Source organism: Melospiza georgiana, chromosome 21, assembly GCF_028018845.1.
Source record: "Melospiza georgiana isolate bMelGeo1 chromosome 21, bMelGeo1.pri, whole genome shotgun sequence".
NCBI lineage: Eukaryota > Metazoa > Chordata > Aves > Passeriformes > Passerellidae > Melospiza > Melospiza georgiana.
In genome coordinates, this window is record NC_080450.1 from 3,254,797 (window position 1) to 3,276,022 (window position 21,226).

The 21,226-nt window shown below is 46.6% G+C and overlaps 1 protein-coding gene across 1 annotated transcript in view; it reads left to right on the forward strand.

Annotated features, from left to right (window-relative positions):
• The first annotated feature begins 2,957 nt into the window (after positions 1-2,957).
• The window catches only part of CACNG4 (calcium voltage-gated channel auxiliary subunit gamma 4), a 44,776-nt gene continuing 26,507 nt past the window's right edge, over positions 2,958-21,226 (forward strand). The window contains exon 1 of the mRNA XM_058038743.1: positions 2,958-3,252. Coding sequence (XP_057894726.1) covers positions 3,030-3,252 — 223 coding nt within the window. The 5' untranslated portion in view covers positions 2,958-3,029. The remainder of the gene's footprint in view (positions 3,253-21,226) is intronic.

Sequence of the window (21,226 nt, forward strand, 5' to 3'; positions counted from 1 at the left end):
TTTCTTTCAGTGAAATGCTAGTGTTATTTTTCTAGATGATAGATTTAAAAAAAACTAACAAAGCCTAATCTGTTAAACTCAATATGTTTGACACTTAGCAGCAGTAATGCTAAATGGTAACATCTTGCAGTTTTCTTCTGATATCAGTGGTGTCTCTGGGGCAGGATTTTATTAGTGACAGCTCTCACTGAATTCAGTTAAAGCCAAAGTTTTGTCTCCAAAGTAACTGTTATTCAGTTCAGAAATAAAATGATCAGGCACAAGATTTCATTTAAAGCTTTGAACATCAACGTCAAGGAATCAAAACAATTCTGTTTCAAGATTCTGTTTCTCCAGGGTAAAAATTATTTCTGGGTTTGGACTCTTGTCCTTGCACGTTGTCGTGCTGAATTACAGGGAGACGCTGTGGGGCTTTCTCTTCTCATTGTCCTGAGCTTCTGCCTCTGGTCTGAGCTTGGAACAATTGGATCTTAATTCTGATTGAGGACAGAGGAGGCTACTGCAGTGCAAAACACCCTGCCAAGGCTCTCTGCTGCTACATTCAATGGCAGTTTTAGAAGGCTGTATCATAAGCAAAGCCTGCAAATCAAAGGTGGCACGGTGGGCAACCTGTGCTGCATGCAGTGGGTCAGAGAGATTTGGTGTTTAAGAAAAGACTACACGCTTCTGTGCTGTTGAAGAGCGTAAGCACTTTTGCCTTCCTTCCGCCACGAATGGAGATTATTCAATGGTTGGATTTAATGAATTCAAAATCCTTAGAAAATCACTAGAGCCAGACATCAATGTAAAATACTCCACCAGCTTTCTGTAGTGGAATATAATATTAGCTCTCCCACAATCTACTTCATGCATTTCAAAAGAATAGCGAACATTTTTAAACTAAAGAAGATAGCTTGGGCAGAAAATGATTGCCTGCCTTGGATGCCGCTCTGTAACCCTTCAGGAGCCTGAGTTATTTCTCTCAGGGCAGGAGAAACAGAAACAGATGTCTCCTTTGCAAAAATGGGAGGGGGAGGAAGAGGAGCAAGATATTTATTAATAAACGCTGTTAATGTGCTGTTGCTTTGCCCAGTCAATAGGAGCATTGCTGCAGGGCTGGTGGCCCTGAGCCCGTGGAAATCCTGGTGCTGTGTGTCCCCTTTCTGCTGGTGGAGGCTGCTGGGAGCCCACCAGGACAGCCACCACCCTCGCCATGTCCTGTGGCATGGGAGTGCTCAGGGAGGACATTTCAGTGCCATCCCTGCTCTGGGTACAGCCCACCCCCTCCCTCTGCCCAGCCATAAGTGTCTCTCCCAGCAATACTGTAATGCAAATAAATAATATTAATTAAGGCTCAATAGGTTTATAAAGCTATGGAAATAGCTTCTCTGCTGCTGTTTCAGTATCTCATTTCCCCACTCTGTCCAAACCCCCAAAGCCCAGAAGTACAAACATATATTTCAAATGAGAAGTTTGTTGAACCTCATTAAACTTAAATGCTCGATCCAGTTTTTCAGAACGAGGTTTTATTCTGCGTTTGAGTTTACCTGATTTCATTCTTCCATCCCTAATGGAGACATTCATTTAGAAGGTGATTTTTTGCAAAGGCACTGATACACCTACAAACCACAACTGAAAAGAAAAGCATGATTTACATTTTTAAACCAAGCATCTGACTTTGGAGCTGTTCTATGTTTATAGGCTTCATGTCTGAGCAATTCGCCGAGGTCTCTGTGAAATAAAGACCAGCTTTTAATTTGTATTTGCTTTTTGTTCTCCCAGGTTTTTTTTTTTCTGAAATGGACGAGCAGCTGAAAAGCCTCCCTGCGTTGGTATGCTGAGCATTGGAGTCACACAAGCACCTGCAGCCATCCACGCACTGCTCGGCAAGAGCACTGTATTTCTCGAGGTTTGTAGCTCTTGTCCTCCCACTCCCTAATTCATATACATAAAACTGGTGTGCTGCCACGTTCCCTCCACACAAATGCATTAGCTGATCAGGAAGCCTTCCCATTCATCTGGCTTGTCACTTGCATGAGGTGGAGGCAGGACCGACTTGTCAACTCGCGGTGATGAGAGTGAGGGGTGGAAGACAGGATAGTGCGACAAAAATGGTGTGGATATTTCTCCCCTTGCTTTTCCATGGGAAAATATTTTCAGGTGCTGGATTGTCTCCACACCCTTCCAAACAGGAGCAAACCAGCAACCCAAACACTTGCCTACAACCTCCTTGGGTAATTAATCACAGAGTGAGGCTGCAGGAGGAAACCATGGCTAAACCCCTTGATGGCTCTGCTGTAGCTCCCTGGCAATGTGGGCATCTTGGAATCGCAACACCCCATCCCCACTGTGTTTGGCACCGTTTCCACGGTGATTTCCAGGGCAGCCCATGCAGCAGAAGGAAGGTGTGCAGAACCCACCCAAGAAAGAGCAGTGAAGGTGCAGAGCTTTGCACCTCTAGAGTGAGCAAGACCTCCCTGCTCTCCAGACAGATCCCGGCAAGCTGTAGGGTGGAAAGCCAACCTGGTTCCCACGCACACCTGTGAATTTCATAGAACGACAGAATGGTTTGGGTTGGAAGGGACCTTAAAGCCCATCTCGTTCCATTAGCCCAGGTAGCTCCAAGCCCCGTCCAACCGGCCTCGAGCACTTCCCGGGCTGGAACCCGTCAGCCGCGGCAGAGCCCGCTCAGACGGAAGGAGCGGAGCGATGCTCGGCGGGCGCGCTCCGGGGCCGGGGCCGGGCTCTCCCCGGCGGGGCGGCGTCACGTCGGGGGTCGGGAGGCTCCGAGCCTCCGGTGCCCGCGGCCGGGCCGCCCCTCCCTCCCTCTCTCCATCCCTCCCTCCCTCCCTCGGCCGTGGCCGGTGCCTGCGCGGCCGGGGCGGTGCGCGGGGGCGCGGCCGGCGGCGGAGCCCGGCCCCGCGGCGGCGGCAGCGGCTCCCCCCGCCCGGCCCGCCCCCCGCCCCGTGACTCGGAGCCTCCCGCGGGCGCGGCGGCTGCCGGGCGGTGTCGTGCGGCCCCCCGCGCCCGTGCGGGGACTATGAAGCACCATGGTGTGGTGTGACCGTGGCGTCCAGATGCTGCTGACCACGGTGGGCGCCTTCGCAGCCTTCAGCCTCATGGCCATCGCCATCGGCACCGACTACTGGCTCTACTCCAGCGCCCACATCTGCAACGGCACCAACATCACGACGGACGAGGCGCAGGGGCCGCCGCGGCGGGCGCGGGGCGATCTCACGCACTCGGGGCTCTGGAGGATCTGCTGCCTCGAAGGTACCGGGGCCGCGCCGGGGAGGGGGCGAGCAACTTCCCCGGGGGGACCCGGCTGCGCTCCCGGAGCCGCCGGGCAGCGCCCGGGCAGAGCCCGGCAGGAGCCGGAGCCGGAGCCGCCGGGCTGAGCCCCGCCGGAGCCGGGGCCGGGGCCGGAGCCGCGCCGCTGCCTCGGACACGGCCGAGGAGGAGGATGGCGTTACCGTGGCAACCGGCATCTCCGACATTGCCATGGGAACCGGCGGCGGGATGCGGAGCGCTGCCCAGGGGAGCGCTGCCCAGGGGGGCGACCTCGCTCCGCGACCATCGCCGGGGCTTCGGGGCTTTGGGGGGCTCCTGGCGGGGCCGGGGCTTTGGGTGCTTCGGGGCGCACCTGAGCCCCGCAGGCTTCGGGGCTGGGTCCCCCCTCTCCCTCCTCCCCCCGGACTTTGGCTTGAGGAGCTTTGGAGCTCAAGCGCAGCTCTTGGGCAGGACAGCGGGAACTCCAGTTCCTCCCAGTCTGCCCTCAGACAGAGGCACCGGGAGCTCGGGCGGAGGGGGTGTTGCCGCCGCTCAGGTGCTTCGCTCGGGGCTCCTCGATGCAGCCCCAGGGTCGGGCTGAAGGGAGGGAACAATAAAAGGATGGGTGCTGTAGGGCCGAGCTGGGCAGCCGGACCCCGCTCCCCGCAGAGGCCGAACATGTGGCTCCCGCTCTGAAAATGGAGTTGTGGAGAAGGCGCGGCGGTAACTGCGGGGACAAAGAAGCACATGGGTGCTGCGAGCATTTGGCAGAGCAGGTCCAAAGCCCAGCTGGGAAAGCACATCTGTCACCCGAGATCGCGGGGCTCCGGCCGTGGAGAGCGGCACATCCCCGGGAAGGAAGGGGGGACATGGCTGGTGGCCACGGCGCTCTGAAGCCCCTCACCTGCTGGTCCATTCTCTGTGAGAGCGGCCGGCAGAGCCCCCGTGCTGGTTGAGGAGCGTGTGGGGAAAGGGGAGGGCAGAGGGGCCGTGGTGACTCGGCCGAGCTGCGCTGTCACTGGGGCTGGGGGCCCCGGAGCCCGCTCCCCGCGGGGATGGGTGCGCGGGGCGGGCGGGATGCAGCGCACCTCATCCATCAGCGCACGGGAACTTCGCACGCCCGGCTTTGTGCTTCATTCCAACTGACAGACGGCTCAGCCCAGCTCCGCTTCAGAGTCGCAGCTGTGTTTAGGTGGTTTTTTTCTTCTCCCCAGAACAGACTGTGGCGTGGTAGAAAACACCTCACTCTCACGTCTGTTCTCATCTTCTCCTCTAGCTAATGATTTAAGGCTACAGTGTAACATGATTTTTTCTCTTAAAATACCAGATTTGCTACCTAGTAATAGTAGGCATACATAGAGGAGCTGTAGGAAAAGGAAATATTTTTAGATGCTAAAGAGCGAAATAATTATTGAAATGTGAAGGTTTATGGGTAATAGCAATGTTTGGCTTTATGACTCTTAAAGGAAATCTAACACTCAGCATGGGCTTTTATGGCACCTGGAAAATGAGGGCTTGCATCTGAGAGCTCCTGAGTTTGCTTGAGAGGTGCTGAGCATCCTCCACTTGAACTGAATCTTGTGATCTTCACTGAGCTTGTTCTAAGCGTCTTCAGCCTCCGTTTCTCATGGAAAATAAGTTTGTATCTTGCAGGAGTTGCTGAGCTTGTTCAGCCAGGCTGGACCTGTCACCTCTGGCAAAAATCCCTGAGCTTCCCAATGTCAGGATTTCTGTGTGGTCTCCCAGTAACACCACTCATAGAGGTGAAGTGCACCTTTGACTGAAACTGGTGGGGTTCCTGCCTTGGTTTCACCTGGGCTTGGGTCAGGACTTTGTCCAGGAGAGCAGCACTCAGGGCAGCTGTGGGGAATGGGCAGAGTTGAGGCAGCCCCAGCACCAGGGCCGAGCTCCAGCCTGGCTGCATCGCTGGGCAGCAGTGGTGCCCTCCTGGCATCGCCAGGGCATTCTCGACAGCTGCACCCAGGAGCCGTGTGCCAGCGAAGCTCAAACCCCCGTCAGTTTTGGGGGATAAAAAGGCGTTTCATGGGACACATCAATCCGACAGCAAGGGAGCTGTTCTGCTCAAAATTCAAATGCTCATAATCAAATTATAAAGTTACAATTTTTAAAGTTGTCAAATATGTGCTAAGAATGCCCAATTTGAGAAAGCTGTCATCTGTTCACAGAGCTGAGGAGCAAAGACTACATTCTCTCCTCCTTTTTCAGTATGTTCTGTTTTGTAAGATAAAATCTATAGATACAGTAAATTATTCATGTTTTAAACCATGCCATGGGACTTGGATTTCAACATGGAACCATTCCTTTGTTTTATAAAATAATAAAACCATTTCTAGAAGCTGATTTAAAACAACACTCCCTTGACCATTTCAGAGCCTTGCTCATTTGAAGTGGCTGAGTCTTTTAGTAATCTAAAGGTAATATTGCAATTCTGAGGAGATACATAGCAGGAAAATAGATTCAGTTCTGGATTTTTATATGTGTTTAAATGGTCTGGCTTCAAACCTATTTTTAGAAATCTTCTGGTGTTTTGGAGAAATAATTGTTAAAACCTCTAATTTATTTTAATGGTCTTTATTGCCATTTCACTCTTATGTCAAAAAGATAAATCTGAGACACAAATGTGTAGAAGCTGAAAATGCCTTTAACAGCCTCTGAAATTGCTTTTGACATACATAAAGCATTTTGCTGAGCAAATTTCAGGTCAATTGAAATTTCCCAGTAAAATGTTTCTCAGCTCTATCAATTAACCTGTATGCTGGATTATGAACAATCACCTGTTCTGTAGCCCAAGTCCCAAGATTTCAAACAAAATTGCTGAAACAGGATGTAAAAGGATAACCTTATAATTCAATTATCAGGTGCTCCTCGATGTTTTTCTGTTTTTTTCTTTGAAACAATATTTTACAACAAATTGGCGTCGTAATTGGAGTGCTACAGCTTAGGGATCAAGCATATTATCTTTGTTTGGAGCTGCAGGGATGAAATCATGTTTCAGCACTAGTAGTTGATACTACTATGGAGCTTAGTCACTCAAGAGGCAGCGTTAATGATCCATCACTCAAACTCTTGCCTGTCTAATCCCAATTTTGTTCCTTTAGCATGTTTGTCAGAGGTGGAGGTAGGAGGTTCATTGAGTGGATTTTAAATGATTGTGCCATTTCTGCGTGGATTTTTGAGAGTTTTATCCAAGGCAATTGCCTTCGGTGGGAAAGTGAAATAACTCCTGGTGTGGATGTGAGGAGCAGAAGTGGCAGAGCCTCTGAGGAAAGCTGGGGTTTGGTTTTCTGGGCCCAAGACAGTCACAAGAGCTGTGGCCTGAAGTTAAAATGTCACCAGAGTAGGGAGTTTCTGACGGACCCCCCCATGCAGCCAGTCAACCTGAGACCTGCACCCCAGCCCACAAATCCACAAGAAGAGCAAACCAGCCCCATTTTGGGTGCCTGCTGTTCTGTCCCACGTCCACACTCGAGCTGGGGGGGCTGTCAGCACCTCTGGGTCCCTGGGTGCAGCGCAGGGTCTGGCAAACCCAGCAGGTGCTGTGTCCTGACAGTGACCATTCTGGGGTCAGCCTAAGCCCAGAAAGGGAGATTGAACCACTCTGGCCTCCCAGCAGCCCCTGATCCTATGGGAAATGTGCAGCACAGCTTCCTAAGCCTCACACGGCCTTACTCACGAGGAGGATCTGATTAAAATATTTGCCTAGGAAAAAACAATGTTAAAAACACCACTTTATCCACTGAAACTACTTATCTTGGTGAACAATCGTGCTGAAGTTAATAGGACAGCTCACAATAGAGCGCTCTGCAGGCTCTGTGACATCAAGATAGGAAATCAAGTAATGTACTTGTAATTTAAATTTATTCAAAGAGTATTTTATTAAACACTTCAGCACATGAATCTCTTTGAACCCATTGTGTCTACTGCTTTTAGTATTCCCTGTTTGCCATTTACTTTTCAAGTGGTGCAATTGGCTATTTAATTCACGTGGGCCCACGTGTCCTTCCTGGAACATTTATAATGGGGAGGAAGGATCGAGTAAATCATTTATGGTTTTGAAAACTTGCACAAATGCACATTTGCACAATTATTTGCAAGTCTTCCAGCCTGGATGAATGCGCACAAACATTGTGGCACCCGCATGCGCCGCTTCCATGGATACTCCTGAAAACAAAATAAAAATGCTTATACCAATGTTTGAGGCAAGCAAATAAAGGCAGGCTGCTGTCCATCAATACTGCAAATTCATGGCTCATCCGAAAAGAATGAATATTCCTTAGTATTCTCCAAGCACAGCTATGAAGCTCCAGCACCACCACTGTTTGTTAAACTGAATATAATGCAGAGTTTTTGTTCTGATGCTGTGGCCAAAGTGCTATTTGGTGTGGAGCAAATGTTAAATCCCTCTAAGATCAGACATGACCTGCCTTGGAGGTTGTGTCCACAGGCAAATGAAGAGGTGGTTGCTCTTCTCTCTGTGAAGGCTCATGAGCCTGTGCTCACACTGTGAAAGAAAAGTGATCACAAATGGAGAAGACCCAAATGGGTGACTCTGCTCTGAAAAACTTATTTTGTGATGCTGTAGCCTGTTTCTAGGACAATATATAGGTGTTACTGCACTCCGGAAGAGTGAGCTTTCACCCATCAATCTTCCAACACAAACAAACCCATCAGTGAGGGACTCTGCTGAGCTGCAGACCATGTCTGCATCCTTTAATTCCATACATCCTGCTCATCATCTCCGTTGCCTTGGTAAAACACACGCTCTTGAGAAGGTCCATGTGCTTTACTCATTACTTTTAAGAGCAATTCTTAGCACTCCAGTGTCAGCTTTGCTGCCCTGGCTGAAGCAGAGCAGTTTTGCTGGCAACTGATGGAGTGATTTTTTAAACACCCATTTTAGTTTAATTTTTATTTAATTTTTTTTTCAGGAGCATTCAATTTGTTAGAGTTTCTGAATTTGGAGCTGCCTTTATGGACACAGAGTTCAATCCCTTTGAAATATTGTCCACTGTATAAAATACTTTAAAATACTGAAAATTTGGTGCTGGAGGATCTGCCAGCAGAAGATGGGTTAAGGTATTATCTATTCTCAAATGAAAAAAAAAAAAAAAAGCATGTGTCTCCTCAATGCACTTCTTTGAACATTTATACAGAGGCTCTCAAATGATCTTATTGATGTCACAAAACATCCATTCTTCCCTGCCCTATGAAACAAGGATCTGAAGCTAATTGACTGAATATATGTCACTTTAATGAATTAATTTGCTTTCTTAAACTCGATCTACTCTATAGCCAGTAGGGAGCTATCAGGCTACACGGAGGTTTTGGTTTTTCCTCTGTGGCTCTCAGCATGTTCAGATATCCCAGTGCAAAACTCAGATCCCAAAGACTCTGTGTGCATTAGTGATGCTCCCCCAAGGCTGCAAACCGATGAAAGCACATTTGTAATCCAGCTGTAAAGCTCTTTTCTGCTGGGCAGGATGCAATGTGGAGGATATTAAATCTCACCTGGGTTCCAGGATTGTTCTGGGGAGGTTTCAGAAATGTTTTGTGAAGAGTCAAGGAGGCGTTGGGTTGTACAAACAGGATCCTCGTGGCTGTGTTGTGCTGCAGTCACTGTTTTATTCTGTATATAGTTACACTGCATGTTCTGAGGACTTGACAGATGGCATTTGTGGTAGGATCTGTCAGAGCCATAGTAACTCATTTTGGGGTTTGTGGGGACCTTTGCAATGATGTAATGCAGTCTTTGGGCTTTGTCCAGCAGCTGTTACCTTTATGGGCTTTTATTGCTCTTTTTAGATACTTCCAGGGCTTGCCCTTCCTTCTGAAAGCTCTATTGACCCTCACCAGTGTAAACTGGTAAAACAAGTCAATACAAAAACTTATTTTTTTTGCTCCTGTGCAATTTCAGCACAGTGATTATTCCTCCAGTACGCCCTGTCCCATTTGCTGGGTCACACAGTGTCACCTCTGCTCAGGTTGTGCTGTCCCACCTGTAGCTTCAGTCATTCTTGCCAGGTACAAAACACCTCATAAAAAAACTCAGGGGAAGGGGAGTGTACCTGATGTCTCCATCCTGTAGTCTTGTGTATTTTTGCAGAAACAGAGCAAAAAGAGAACAAATATTAGGAAGAGAAGCGAGTGCTTTTATCTCATCTCTAATTCCTTTGAGGAGGTAGGAGTACTTAGATACTGAGTGTAATCTGAAGTCTGTTATTAACACCTCTCAGCTCCCAGATATTTAGTTGGTGTCTCTGTGGTTTATGTGCTAAAGAGCAGCAATTTCTGCAGAATTTCTGTATCCCCAAACTGAAAATGGAGAGGAAGGAGGAGGAGGATGATGATAATGGGCTTGTGACTCTGAGCTTTGGTAGATTTCCTGCTTGATCTGGGGCCAGTTGCTTTATCTTCCTGCCCCTGACTAGGAGGGATAACTGTGCTTCCTTTCCACCCACTTCCCTCTCATTCTAATAATAAAATGGAAAGGAAGATGTGGAGAAACTGGGACACGGCGAGAGGGCTGCCCAGCTCAGGAACGCGGCTTGCACCGGGCTTGAAGTGTTCTGCTTGCAACTTATGTTTTATACATGCAATATTTGGTGTTTAAACATGTCTTCCTTGAGGGACAGGATTAAGTCTGATTCTCCACCTACAGAAAGTTAACTGCTTTCTAGGAAGGCAGTGGAGTTATGCCAATATGAAGCCAATATAAGAGAAGGGATCGCAGATTTGTCCCTTCAATTGGACCTTTTCCTGCTGGTCCTTCTTTTCTGAGCCAAAACTCATCTCAGGAAATAAATCAAACTATCAAACTGAAAAACTGGTCCTGCTTCCAAGCATTACTTGGTGCTTATCTTCGTTTTAGATTTCTGTTTACTGGTATTTATTATGTCTCAGACTTATGGTTCAGCATCCAAATTCTTCCCAACAGATGGCAAGGCAGGATGTACAGGAGTAGTAAAATAAACAGGATAAATGCACAACTGCCCATATGTCTGAGAGGCTGATACACGTTTATGACTTCAGAACAAAAGGGTGTTTGCAGCAGAGAACACCAGTGCTGGGCATGACTTCATGGTTTTTTCTGCCTTGTTCTGAAGCCTCTCACTTTTTCAGTGGGTTTTGATCAGTTAAATTGCCAGATATTTTGTCCTCCCTCTTCTACTCCCAGATAGTTCTTTCTCTTAGTTATTTATCTCCACTCCTGAAGTACATCAGCTCATTTGATCTTCAACATTTTAACACAGAAGGTGGCTTTGTCCTGAGCTTCAGCTCATATTTTTTTCTGTCAGTGTGGTTGTGGCTCTTTTGAGGGGCACACAGAGGTGCTGGGGATCACAGCAACATTTGAGGCTTTCTCTATATTGAGATTTATCATAATATTAATGACAAGCAGCCTCTCTACTCTCTCAAAATAGCAAGCCTCTGGGCAAGCTGCCTGCAGGATGGATAGCCCAGCTTAGACAGACTTTGCTAGATTTCCCTTCAGATCTGGGGGCATTTTTGCCAGTTGTTGCATGCTGGGAGTCAAATGCAGTGGGAGCATTGGAGCAGTTCTTGATTTAGCCTGGCAGATAGTCCAGCCCCTCTTTCCCCTCCTTCCCATGGCAGCCTGTCGTCTCAACATCTTTGTTCTCTTCCTCTTTTTTCCTCCCCTTGCCAAATGCTGTAAACCTTTCTTCTGCTGAAGAGATACCTTTGAAATTAGCTCCTCAATGACAGTGCATGAGTCCTTCTCTAGAAAATAAGTAGATACTGCCCTAGGTAAAAAATTAAGATTTTTTAATTTGTCTTCTTAACTCTTGACCATCTCTGTGCCATCGTGCCAATGAAAAATGTGTAATCACTTACTTGTCCAAAGGTATAGTCTGGGTTCTCTTTTTCTCTACCTGTTTTACTCATTTCCCAGGGTTTATCCAGGCTCCTGCCTACTTAACAAATAACCCTGTAAATTCATCTTCAATAGAATTGAGTCATTTCTTGTCAAATGTAATCCATGAAGGAATGATAGATTATAAACACACACAGTCGTGGTATGAAGAGATAGGTGAAGGGAGAGCACGTTATGGAATTACAGTATTTCCTGTACCAATTGCCAAGCCCTGAAACAAATTAACCTCTTTTATTGTTCTTTTTCAAGCATTCCGCCTTTTAATTGCTGTTTTGGAATTGTGCCACTTAGTTGTGCCCTTTGAATGTTTCTCACTTAGCCAGTCCTGTTAGCTTGATAATGCCAAATGTTTCTGAGATATTCAGAAGCACTGAACATCCCCTGCTCGAGTGGGAGAGGGACCCAGCTCAGGCAGGAATTAGCACCCTTGTTTAGCTGCCAGGGTTTTTTTTCAGATTAAGTTAATAACCATTTTTAAGTCACTGCCAATTCTCTACCGGGGTTTCAGATCAGTTGTCTCCCATTTATACTTTTTAAATGGTGCAGTTTTGTGTGGAATATGGATGACTGGATGTTTTGTCCTGTCCAAATATACAGCATTCAATAACACTGGGGTTGTTATTGTCTTCCTTGCATCCCAGAGGCACAGTTTATCTCTTGGTGCTGCAAGGCATTAAAAAGGAACCATGGCATGTCGCAATTATGACTTGAAATAGGATCTTGCCAGAGGAACATTGCCTAAATGTAATCAAATCTAAACTGTAACTTATAGCAAATACCTATCAGGGCTGTGCACACCTATCTCACAGCTCACTGGCTATCAGAGATAGCTGATAGCAAGGCACTGGATGATTGTGTTGGGAGAATTGTTGTGCTGTTGGGGTATTTTAGAGTTCAGCCCCCAGCATTCAGCTGCCTGCAAGCAAATGAAATAACGAACTCTCAATGCTGGAAGACCTTGTGACTATTTAGGCTGAGCTTTCAAAGGTACCAGATATGAAAGTTTGTGATACTCCTCCGTGCATGACTCACTAATGGCAGTAGTGGGCTTTAATCATCTTTGTCCACTGGATATTCTAAATTCAAGTAAGCCACAGCAATGCTCCTTTACATAATGCATATATTTTAATGCAAAATTCGCCAGACTTGGTTTCTTTGTGTGTTGGATTGGTTTTAGCCAGATGATGAAACAGCAAGTTGCATTGTCACATCACATTTTCATCCACGGGGATTGTGAACAGGGTTGAATCCCTCAAATTCACTGAACAGAGCCCTGTTACTGGAGCCAATGAAGCCAATAACCCAAAATGGATTGTTAAACTCCAGATATGGCTCTGCTGAATGTGGGAAGGTGATTTGCAGGCAGCCGTGAACTCCCCAAACTTCAGGAATTTGATTTCCCTGCAGAGGGAGAGCCCCAGCCTCTGCTTCCTCCCAGATTTAACATCCCCTGTTCCCACCTGATGTACACCTGGCTGAAGGCAGGTTATTCTGTACAGATAGAGCTCAGGACTGTTTCAACTGGGTTTTATTAGGGGAGCTGTTGGAAAATGTCTGTATCAAGCAGAGCTTTCCTAAACATGATAAAACATCAATTATTAAATCTGGGAGCTCAGTAGCAGTTGGGAAATGTTTCTTACCACCGAGCTGCTAACCCAAACCAGTTGGGTCCCTACCCTCATCCTTCTGCCAGCCAGCAGGGGCTCAGTTATTTGCCATGACAGGGATTTGGGGGTCACCAGAGTGCTCTTTGCAGACAGACTGACCCTTTCCAGATGGAGCAGTAGGACACAGCCAGCCCCTCTGCACACACTGAACCCAAGCCAATGAACGTAGCAAGGGCTGAGTTCCTTGGCTCATGCTTGGAGCTGCTTGGATGTTCCCACCTTGTGTTTGGATCAGAGCTGGTCCACATCCCCCCAGCTCTGCCCACTGTGAAAACACATTTCTGTCTGTCAACAAAGGATGCTCCAAGACAGGGAGCACACTCTCCAAAGGGTGAGGCTCCCGACCTCTATCCAAGCTTACATTGCACTGAGAGTCAGCCAAATTTCATTTTTTGAAGTTACTTGGGTGTTTCAAAAGATGTTTATCCAAGACTATGCCAATACCTGCTGACTGTGAGGTTAAACATCCCGTGGTTTGCTCCAGAGGATGGGAAGCTTTTCTCCTTTGCTCTGCACGTTTTGCTGTGCTCTTGTCCTTGCCTTTAGCGCTGACAAACGCAGACGGTTCCGAGGTGCTTTGGGATCCTTAAAGATGCAGGACCTGAAATAAACCATGCAGCATTTAGGAATGATGTTCACAGCACCACTTCTAATTACAGCCCTTCGAACAATTCATTTGCAGTGTCCCGCTATGGTTGTGCTTATTAAAACAGAATCCTCTTTATAGTTTGGTAACAAATTAAGAGGGGAAAAACACAGCTATCCTGTTCCATCCATGCCTTTGAAAGAGGTTTACCTTCATAATTTGCTTTCTAGGGATATTTCCCTTGTTTTCACTTGTGCTCCTGCTCTGAGTTTTTAATGACTTACTTGGTGTCTCTCGGTAGCCATTTCCCAGTGACCTTTTTGCTCATTTTATTTTAATTTCTGTGTATAAATGGCAGCGTTCTAGCTGGAGACGTTCTTTGGGCAGAGCACAAAAACCCCATAAGGGAGGAAAAACAGGCCAGAAATTTTCCACCTGAATTTGAAGCATTAACCCTGGGCTTTGGCCACACAAAGAGCCAGCACGCCAGAGCTGGACCCTGGTCCAGGATCAGGGCCAGAGCTGGGCAGCAGGACCTCACCATCAGCATCTCCAGGCATCAGCCCTGGATGCAGCTACTCCCACAGGTTATCCCATTTTCTGGCATGACTGCTGTGCCCTGGGAGGGCTGGGCAAGTGCTTGCAGCTGGCCAGAATATGGGTACACAGCTCCTAATGCTGATTTTATAGCATTAATGTGCACCTGTTTTGGTGGCCAACTGGCACCGTGCTCAGCCTAAAATGTCTGTGTAAGCTCTGCATTAAAAGAGGCATCAGAATTAGCGTGTATCAAACATGTCATTAGACACGTGCCTGGTAGACATAATGCAGGATAATGAATATGATCACAAGAATAAATTAATAACCGAAAATATTTTTTATACGTGTGCACACTTAAAACAGGGTAGGAACTAAGTGACACTTGTGTCACCAGTTTATAATTAAAATGCAGTGCTTGAATGGAAATGTAAGCTTCAATTAGCCAGCACGACCCTGCTTCCGGCTTTACTTCCCACTGAAAAGCAACGATAACAAGCTCACATTTATTATCAGAGTTTTTCCTGGAGCTGTGCACTGAAACATGCTCACATCTGAGCCCTTTCACTGAAGACATTTTTTCGCTTCAGCAGTTTGGCATGCCATACAAAGGCTCTCTGATTTTTAGTGATGTTCACCTCCTCTTACATAAAAATGTTTTCTGTGCATATTATTTGGTTTTAGTTAAAGTCCAGGTGCACGGGTTACTGAGGAACCAAAGGGATGGCTCATCACAGAGCACAATGGGTAATTATTGCTGGGCTTCACTGTATTGCACAGACAAATCCTTTCTTGGAGCTCAGCATTGTGGCTGTGAGAAAGAAAATACCTATGATGCAGCCCAAAGTCCTACAAGGGTAAGAATAGATCCTGTGGGAGATGCTTTGCCCATTTCATTTTTAACTCTCTCGAGGGACAGAGCTTCACAGTTTTGTTTAGAGACACTATTTTGCATTTTAATTTCACCAGTGGGAAGTTAATACATATATAAATTATGAGGTCTCATGTGTTCCCATTTCATCCCAAGAGGATGTTAGGCTTTTTGTAAAATGGCTAAATAATTCTCTGGGTTCTGCCCCCCATTAAAACCAAGATTTATCTTGATTTATGATCCAAATTTTGCTGCTGCCTTGCCTGAGGATTGAGCTTAATTTCTGCAAGAGAGGGCAGAGTCCTTGGCTGTGCAGGCAGGAAGAAAACTCATTTTTCTCCTGCCCAACCCCACACTTCGGGTACCTGGCTCAGCACTCCAGGTCAGGGACAGAGCCATCCACAGGACATCCAGATCCTTGAGGTGCCTCTGGGGAGATCCTGACATCTCCCCAATCCCCCCAGAATAGGAACCTTTTAGTCCAGGACTCACTCAGCCTTGTGTCCATGCAGGAGGTACTTTTTGGGCATTTTAACAAGGCTGCAGGAACCTGGGTCCCAAATAACAAGGACAGGGAATGGCCACCTCAGCCAGGGCTTAGGAGAGCTGGTGAAAAGCACACAAACCCCAACAGCCCCAAAATGTCAAGACTGAGCAGCTGAGCCTCAGAAAGTGTATTTAAGGAATGTGTCCTCTCTGACAGAGATGGACCAAACGTCCACACAAATATCTTTTGCAATGCCCCCTCCAATATTTTAAGCAATTTCTACAGGCAGAATTCTTGTGATGTAGGAGTGGATGTCAAGCCAGGATATCTCAACTCAGAATAGATGTGTGCTCTTAGCTTTGGGTCAGGCAGTGACGTGTGCTGGAGTTAGAGCCTCCAGGAACTCTTCAAGTTGTAAAACCTACAAAGCTCCTGGTTTTTCACTGGTGCTGTTCACATGGGACAGAGTGACCTCTCCAGAAAGCCCTTCCAACAGCAGCCGCAGTCTCTCTCAATAGCATTTAATAACTACCCATGGAGAAAATTACACTCTATTTAAAAGGCCAGAAAAATCATCTTCAGTTTAACTCTGCTGACTTTGGTAGAATTACACCAGAAAAGAGTTCTCTCTGATTTCCTTTCCCATACTAATGTTCAGTAGCTGGGCATAAAAAGCCTTTCCAAGGCAGATTAAACAAGTCCAAATGGTGAAATATTCTTTTAATTTTCTTTCACACACGTTATTTTAGGTGTAGCTTGGAACTCTGCCCTTACGAGAGGCATCCCTTTAAATATTTATACAGCATCAATATGTAGCCACCTTCATACGTTTTTAATGATATGTTCCTTTCTAAATTAACCATTAGATAACCCCGTCCTGTGGTGTTCTGTATTTTGCACTGCATTTACCCTACCCCTGGATTTTTATTTTTTATTTCTCCGTGGAACAATGAAGATGTCAAGGCAGTGCAGATTCCAGGGGCACCGTGGAAATGAAATTCTTGGAGCACCACTGCTGTTGCCATGTGGACACACACTCAATAGCAACTCTGTGCTGCCCTGCAAGCCAAGGGGATGCAGCCCCAGCCCCACTGCTGGGCCCTGGCAGTTCAGTGCCAGAACAATTCCTCGCTCCTGGAAATGTAACTTCCAGGACTGGGGGGAAAAAAATATTGAAGCAAACCCAAGCAAAGGAGGGGCAGGAAGAGATACCTCCATTTTGAGGCTCTCCTTGAGAACCAGTAGGCTTCTGGATCTTCCAGAGGTTTTTCTCTTTTTATTTTTTCTTCTCAATTGTTTTATTAAGATGCTACAACATGCCAAGGTAAACAGGACCAACACCATCAACGGAGTCAAAAATCTTTTCCTCATGATCTTTGATCCAGCCTAAAAACTCACAGATGAGTAAAAGTGTTGGTACAAGCCCTGGGTTTTTATAACTCTGGGAGTTTTGAGTCCTGTTTAATTACACAACATTATCATAGCAAAGCAGTTTCTGCAAAAGCTGCTCATGGCTGGTTTCCCCTCCCTCCCGAGGGGACCACAGGAGATGGCTGCACCATGAGATTACTGCTGCAGAACCCAACCCTTAGCAAAGCCTCAGCAGACAGACAGAAACACAGCACACCTCTCCCAGCTTTGCAACAGAGATTAGTCATTCCCCTGACCAAAAATAAGGGGACATCAGAGTTTATCCCATGCCCTGTTATACCGAAAAATATTCCCACATGCTTCTTCACCAGGAAGAGTAGAGCTGGAATCCAACCTCTCCTCCTCTGAAGGGGCCTTGCCCTGGACTTGTTTTGCAAGTAAGAGCTTCAGTTAAGTCAGCAGAGATTTTCTCTGAGGATAATGGGCTGAAGGAAGGACTGAAAGGCAATTTCCCTGAGTTGCAGGGTACTGGAGGCAGAGATTGAGTCACCAGCAGAGCCCTTCCAGCGCCGGAGCGGCTCCGCGAACGCGGCTCGGTCCCAGGCAGGACAGCACCATCCCCTCCACTGCAGACAAGGCACCTGCAAAAGGCACAGGGGTGCTTTTCTGTCCTCCCTCCAGTGAAGCAAATCTGGTAGGGTTTGGCTGCAGCAGCGCCTTGGTTTCTGGGTTTTTAAATGCACTGGTAAAGGGACATTGTTTGCTCCAAACAAAAGCTGCCTGGGCTTGGCATTCCCGACAGGAGCCTGAGGAAAAGAAGCCAAGGCAGCAGCTGAAATCCAACAAACTGCTCCCCTCCACCACGGGAGAGGCAAGGTATGGCCAAGCTGAACTTGTGCTGTTATTCAAGGTTTTCCTTTGGGTTGCAGAGGCAAATTTTGTGTGTGTGTTTGCTGCAAATATGTTTTAATTCTCTCTGTTTTGGAGGCAAGTAGTCAATGCATCTGAAGTGCATACTTGACATATGCTTCTTTTCACATGCTGTCCTCCATTCATTTCATGCAGCAGATGCTCAGTTTACCGCTTTAAATGTATTCTTATTTACTAGAAATTATTTTAGAAAATAGCTGTTTGGAACTAAACATTTCCAGCCCTTCTTTTGGGTGCAGGATTCTCCTTTTTGCAGCTGTCCTGGGTGGCTGCATGCAGATGTTGACAGGTTAATTTGCATTTGAAGAGCTGGGTGCAGTGAGCTAAGCAAGGGTTTTTCTTCCCTGCCTCTGAAGGCAGTCACTTCACACTCCTTGCCAAATTTAGCCCCGATGCTACTCTTCTTAATTAACTAGAGCAACATCCAAGCTGAGTTTGGCCCATTGTTAGCCAGCCATTTATTACAGGGTTGAATTAAACCCCTTGGCCGTGTAGAAGAAAGGCTTTTATTCTGAAAATTGATTGCACTAAAGTGAAACACAAGGGCAGCCCTAATTCACAGCAAGGTGGTAGGTACAAGCTGGTTTATCTGATTTCCTCTACCCTGTCACCAGAAACTGCGAGTCCAACCTGGTTTTCCTGCCTGCTGCACACTGCTGAGGTCAGAAATGGTTTAGTAAAAAAGGAATCCTGATGTTAAGAAGAATGTGCAGCTCACACTGCTCAATCCCCCTTCCCAGAGAGAATTCTTTTTCTTCTCGTTGTGGGTTTCTTTTTTCCCTTTAGAATAAGTTCATATCAAGACTGTGAGCACAAAGACCCAGATTTAGACTTCAGTCCCTTCCATTGCTGTAGGAAAAGGCAGAAGTCCTGATGCACAGCCCTGCTGTCAGCCTCTAGGAGCTGTTGCTGCTGGTCTTTCATGTGCCTGATCCATCCACACTGGCTCAAAGCACAGACCAAAAGCTCCCAAGCTGCAGCAGGGAGAGGAGCTGGCATTCAAAGAGCTGGAGCCCTGTCACCACCAAGGCCCCCTTTGCTTCCTCTTTGGTTTCTTTTCTTCCCTTTAGATGTTACAGAACAGCCAAGGAAAGCTACATCCTGTGGGTATTAGGGCACTGAGCTGAGCCTTCAGAGACATGGGAAGACATAATTAATGTTTTTCTGGTGTTTTTTCGCCTTCTTTTCACCACACCTCTGTTCTCCCCTGCCTCATCCCTGCCATGATCTGCTGTGGGCAGATTCTGGTGTTACTTCTCCTCCCCAAAATCTGGATTTCAGCTCAGTTTGCTGTGCATCCCTTGGCCAAGGGGACCATGGGGACAAAGTCACCCATCTGAGGGACAAAGTTACCCTTCTAAATTTATCAGTTTTCATGTTTATTTGCAGGGATTAAATGAACACTTGTAACATGTTGGATTCAGCCTTCATTCCTGGCAAAATTCTTCCTGGTCACAGTCAAATGCAAACTAATTCATCACCCCAACTGTGCATGAGGGAGATGCTGGCACGGGGCACTGTCTCAAGGGGAAATGTTTGCTCCAGTCCATCATTTGCATCACACATGAAGCTTTTCTTGGAGATATCTTTGGGTTTTCTACGTAAGAACTTCAGGGGAGGGGCTGGGAATGGAGCATGTTGCTGTTAGACAGGAATGATTCAGGTACCCATGGAGACATGAGATCACTCTGCATTGTCACCAGCACAAGGAGATTACCTTATACAAGAATAACTAAGAATAGAATTTTTGACCTTCCATCTTTCCTTATCTGTAAACATTAGATCTGCAGAGCAGTGCAGCCCTGCTTGTCAACAAGGAGAAATAAAAGAAAAATAAAACTAATTTAAAACCCCACAGTGGCAGTGAAATAAATCCATACATTTATCATTTCAAAGGTTCCCATCACTCTGGCCTCTTTTTCTGCAAAGTTTAAATGATTACATATTTTTTTATGCGTTATATTTACTCTCCTAAGGATAGAACACACTTTACAGGACCTCATATGGATAAAAAAGCGTATTCCTTTTGCAACGTTGCTTACAGTTAACACACACAAACCTGCACCTTGAGCTTTCCAAAACCTGGTTCATACCATCAAATGAATTAATGGCATAGGCAGAAATTTATTTTTAAGTCCTTAAAAGTTGAATGTTTATGACTTGAATTTTCCTTTTAAGGACTAGCATGGATCTCAGTGATTGGTGCAAGACTATCTGGTCCAGTAAAAAAGGGCAGATTCATCACAACACTTGCACCTGCCCCTGCTCCTGCCAGCACTAAAATTGGAGGTATTTGAATGAAAAAAGATCCTTAAAGAGAAGAAATGCAGGATGAGGTTCTGAGCTTACCATAACAGCTGGAAAGAATCTTGTAAAATGAAATTCAGCATCTGCTTCTGTAGATGTCTCAGGTTTTAAGTTTCTGAGGCAGAGGGTAATTTTTAAGCAGAATCTTAACTTGCACATACATGAATTATTTCTAGTGACTGGCTCAAAAATAGCGATTTGAGCCTGTGCAATGTGTTCACACAGGGCTGGAGTGTGTCCAGGCCTGGGGACACAGAACTTTCTGCACACACCTGGATCATGTACCCCACCTTGTGTCCCTGCAGTGTGAGCTGAGGACACGCTCTGTCCCTTGTCCCTTCCTGGGCATGGCTCCTCAGGGAACAGCCAGAGCTTGGGCTCCTGCTGAGCTCTGAGCCAGAGTCTGGAGTCACTGGAGGCCAAAGGCAAAGTGCTGTCCCCTGGGAGCAGGGGCTCATCAGGCTGTGTGACTCAGAGGTGCAGCTGTCACAGCCTCCCTGGCTCCTCCTGTGATGGAACAGCTCAGACACCGTGCTGGGGTTGGACCTCAAATCAACATCCAAGCTCCTCCTTTGCTTCACGGGGAAAAAGGAGGCTGTGGGAAAGGTGTGGGAAAAGCAGCACTCATGAGAACACTGTTAGAAAAAAAATCCAACACTTTAAAGCACAAGGGGATGGCTCTATCCCTGCTGGAGCCCCCCAGCAGTCCATGAAGGGACCCCTGATGTATCCAGAACTTGCAGGACATGTCTGCTAGGATTATGGGGAGCTGCTGCAGGAAAGCACTGATGTCTCTTGGGATCACAGCTCTCCTACTCCAGATCCTGCAGGAGTGGGTCTGCAGAGGAGTTTAGGTGATGCTGTGCCTAAAAAATCAAAGCTCAGCCTACAAACCAACCCTGGACAACAAATGGCACCTGTGACCGTGTTCACAGGGGTCTGAGGATGAGGGAAGAGATGAGGATCTGACTCCATGTTTCAGAAGGCTTGATTTATTATTTTATTATATATATTATATTAAAACTACACTAAAAGAATAGAAGAAAGGATTTCAGCAGAAGGCTGGCTAAGAATAGAAAAAGAAAGAATGATAACAAAGGTTTGTGTCTCGGACAGAGAGTCTGAGCCGGCTGACTGTGATTGGCCATTAATGAGAAACACCCACATGAGACCAATCACAGATGCACCTGTTGCATTCCGCAGCAGCAGATAATCATTGTTTACATTTTGTTTCTGAGGCCTCTCAGCTTCTCAGGAGAAAAAAATCCTAAGGAAAGGATTTTTCACAAAAGATGTCTGTGACAGA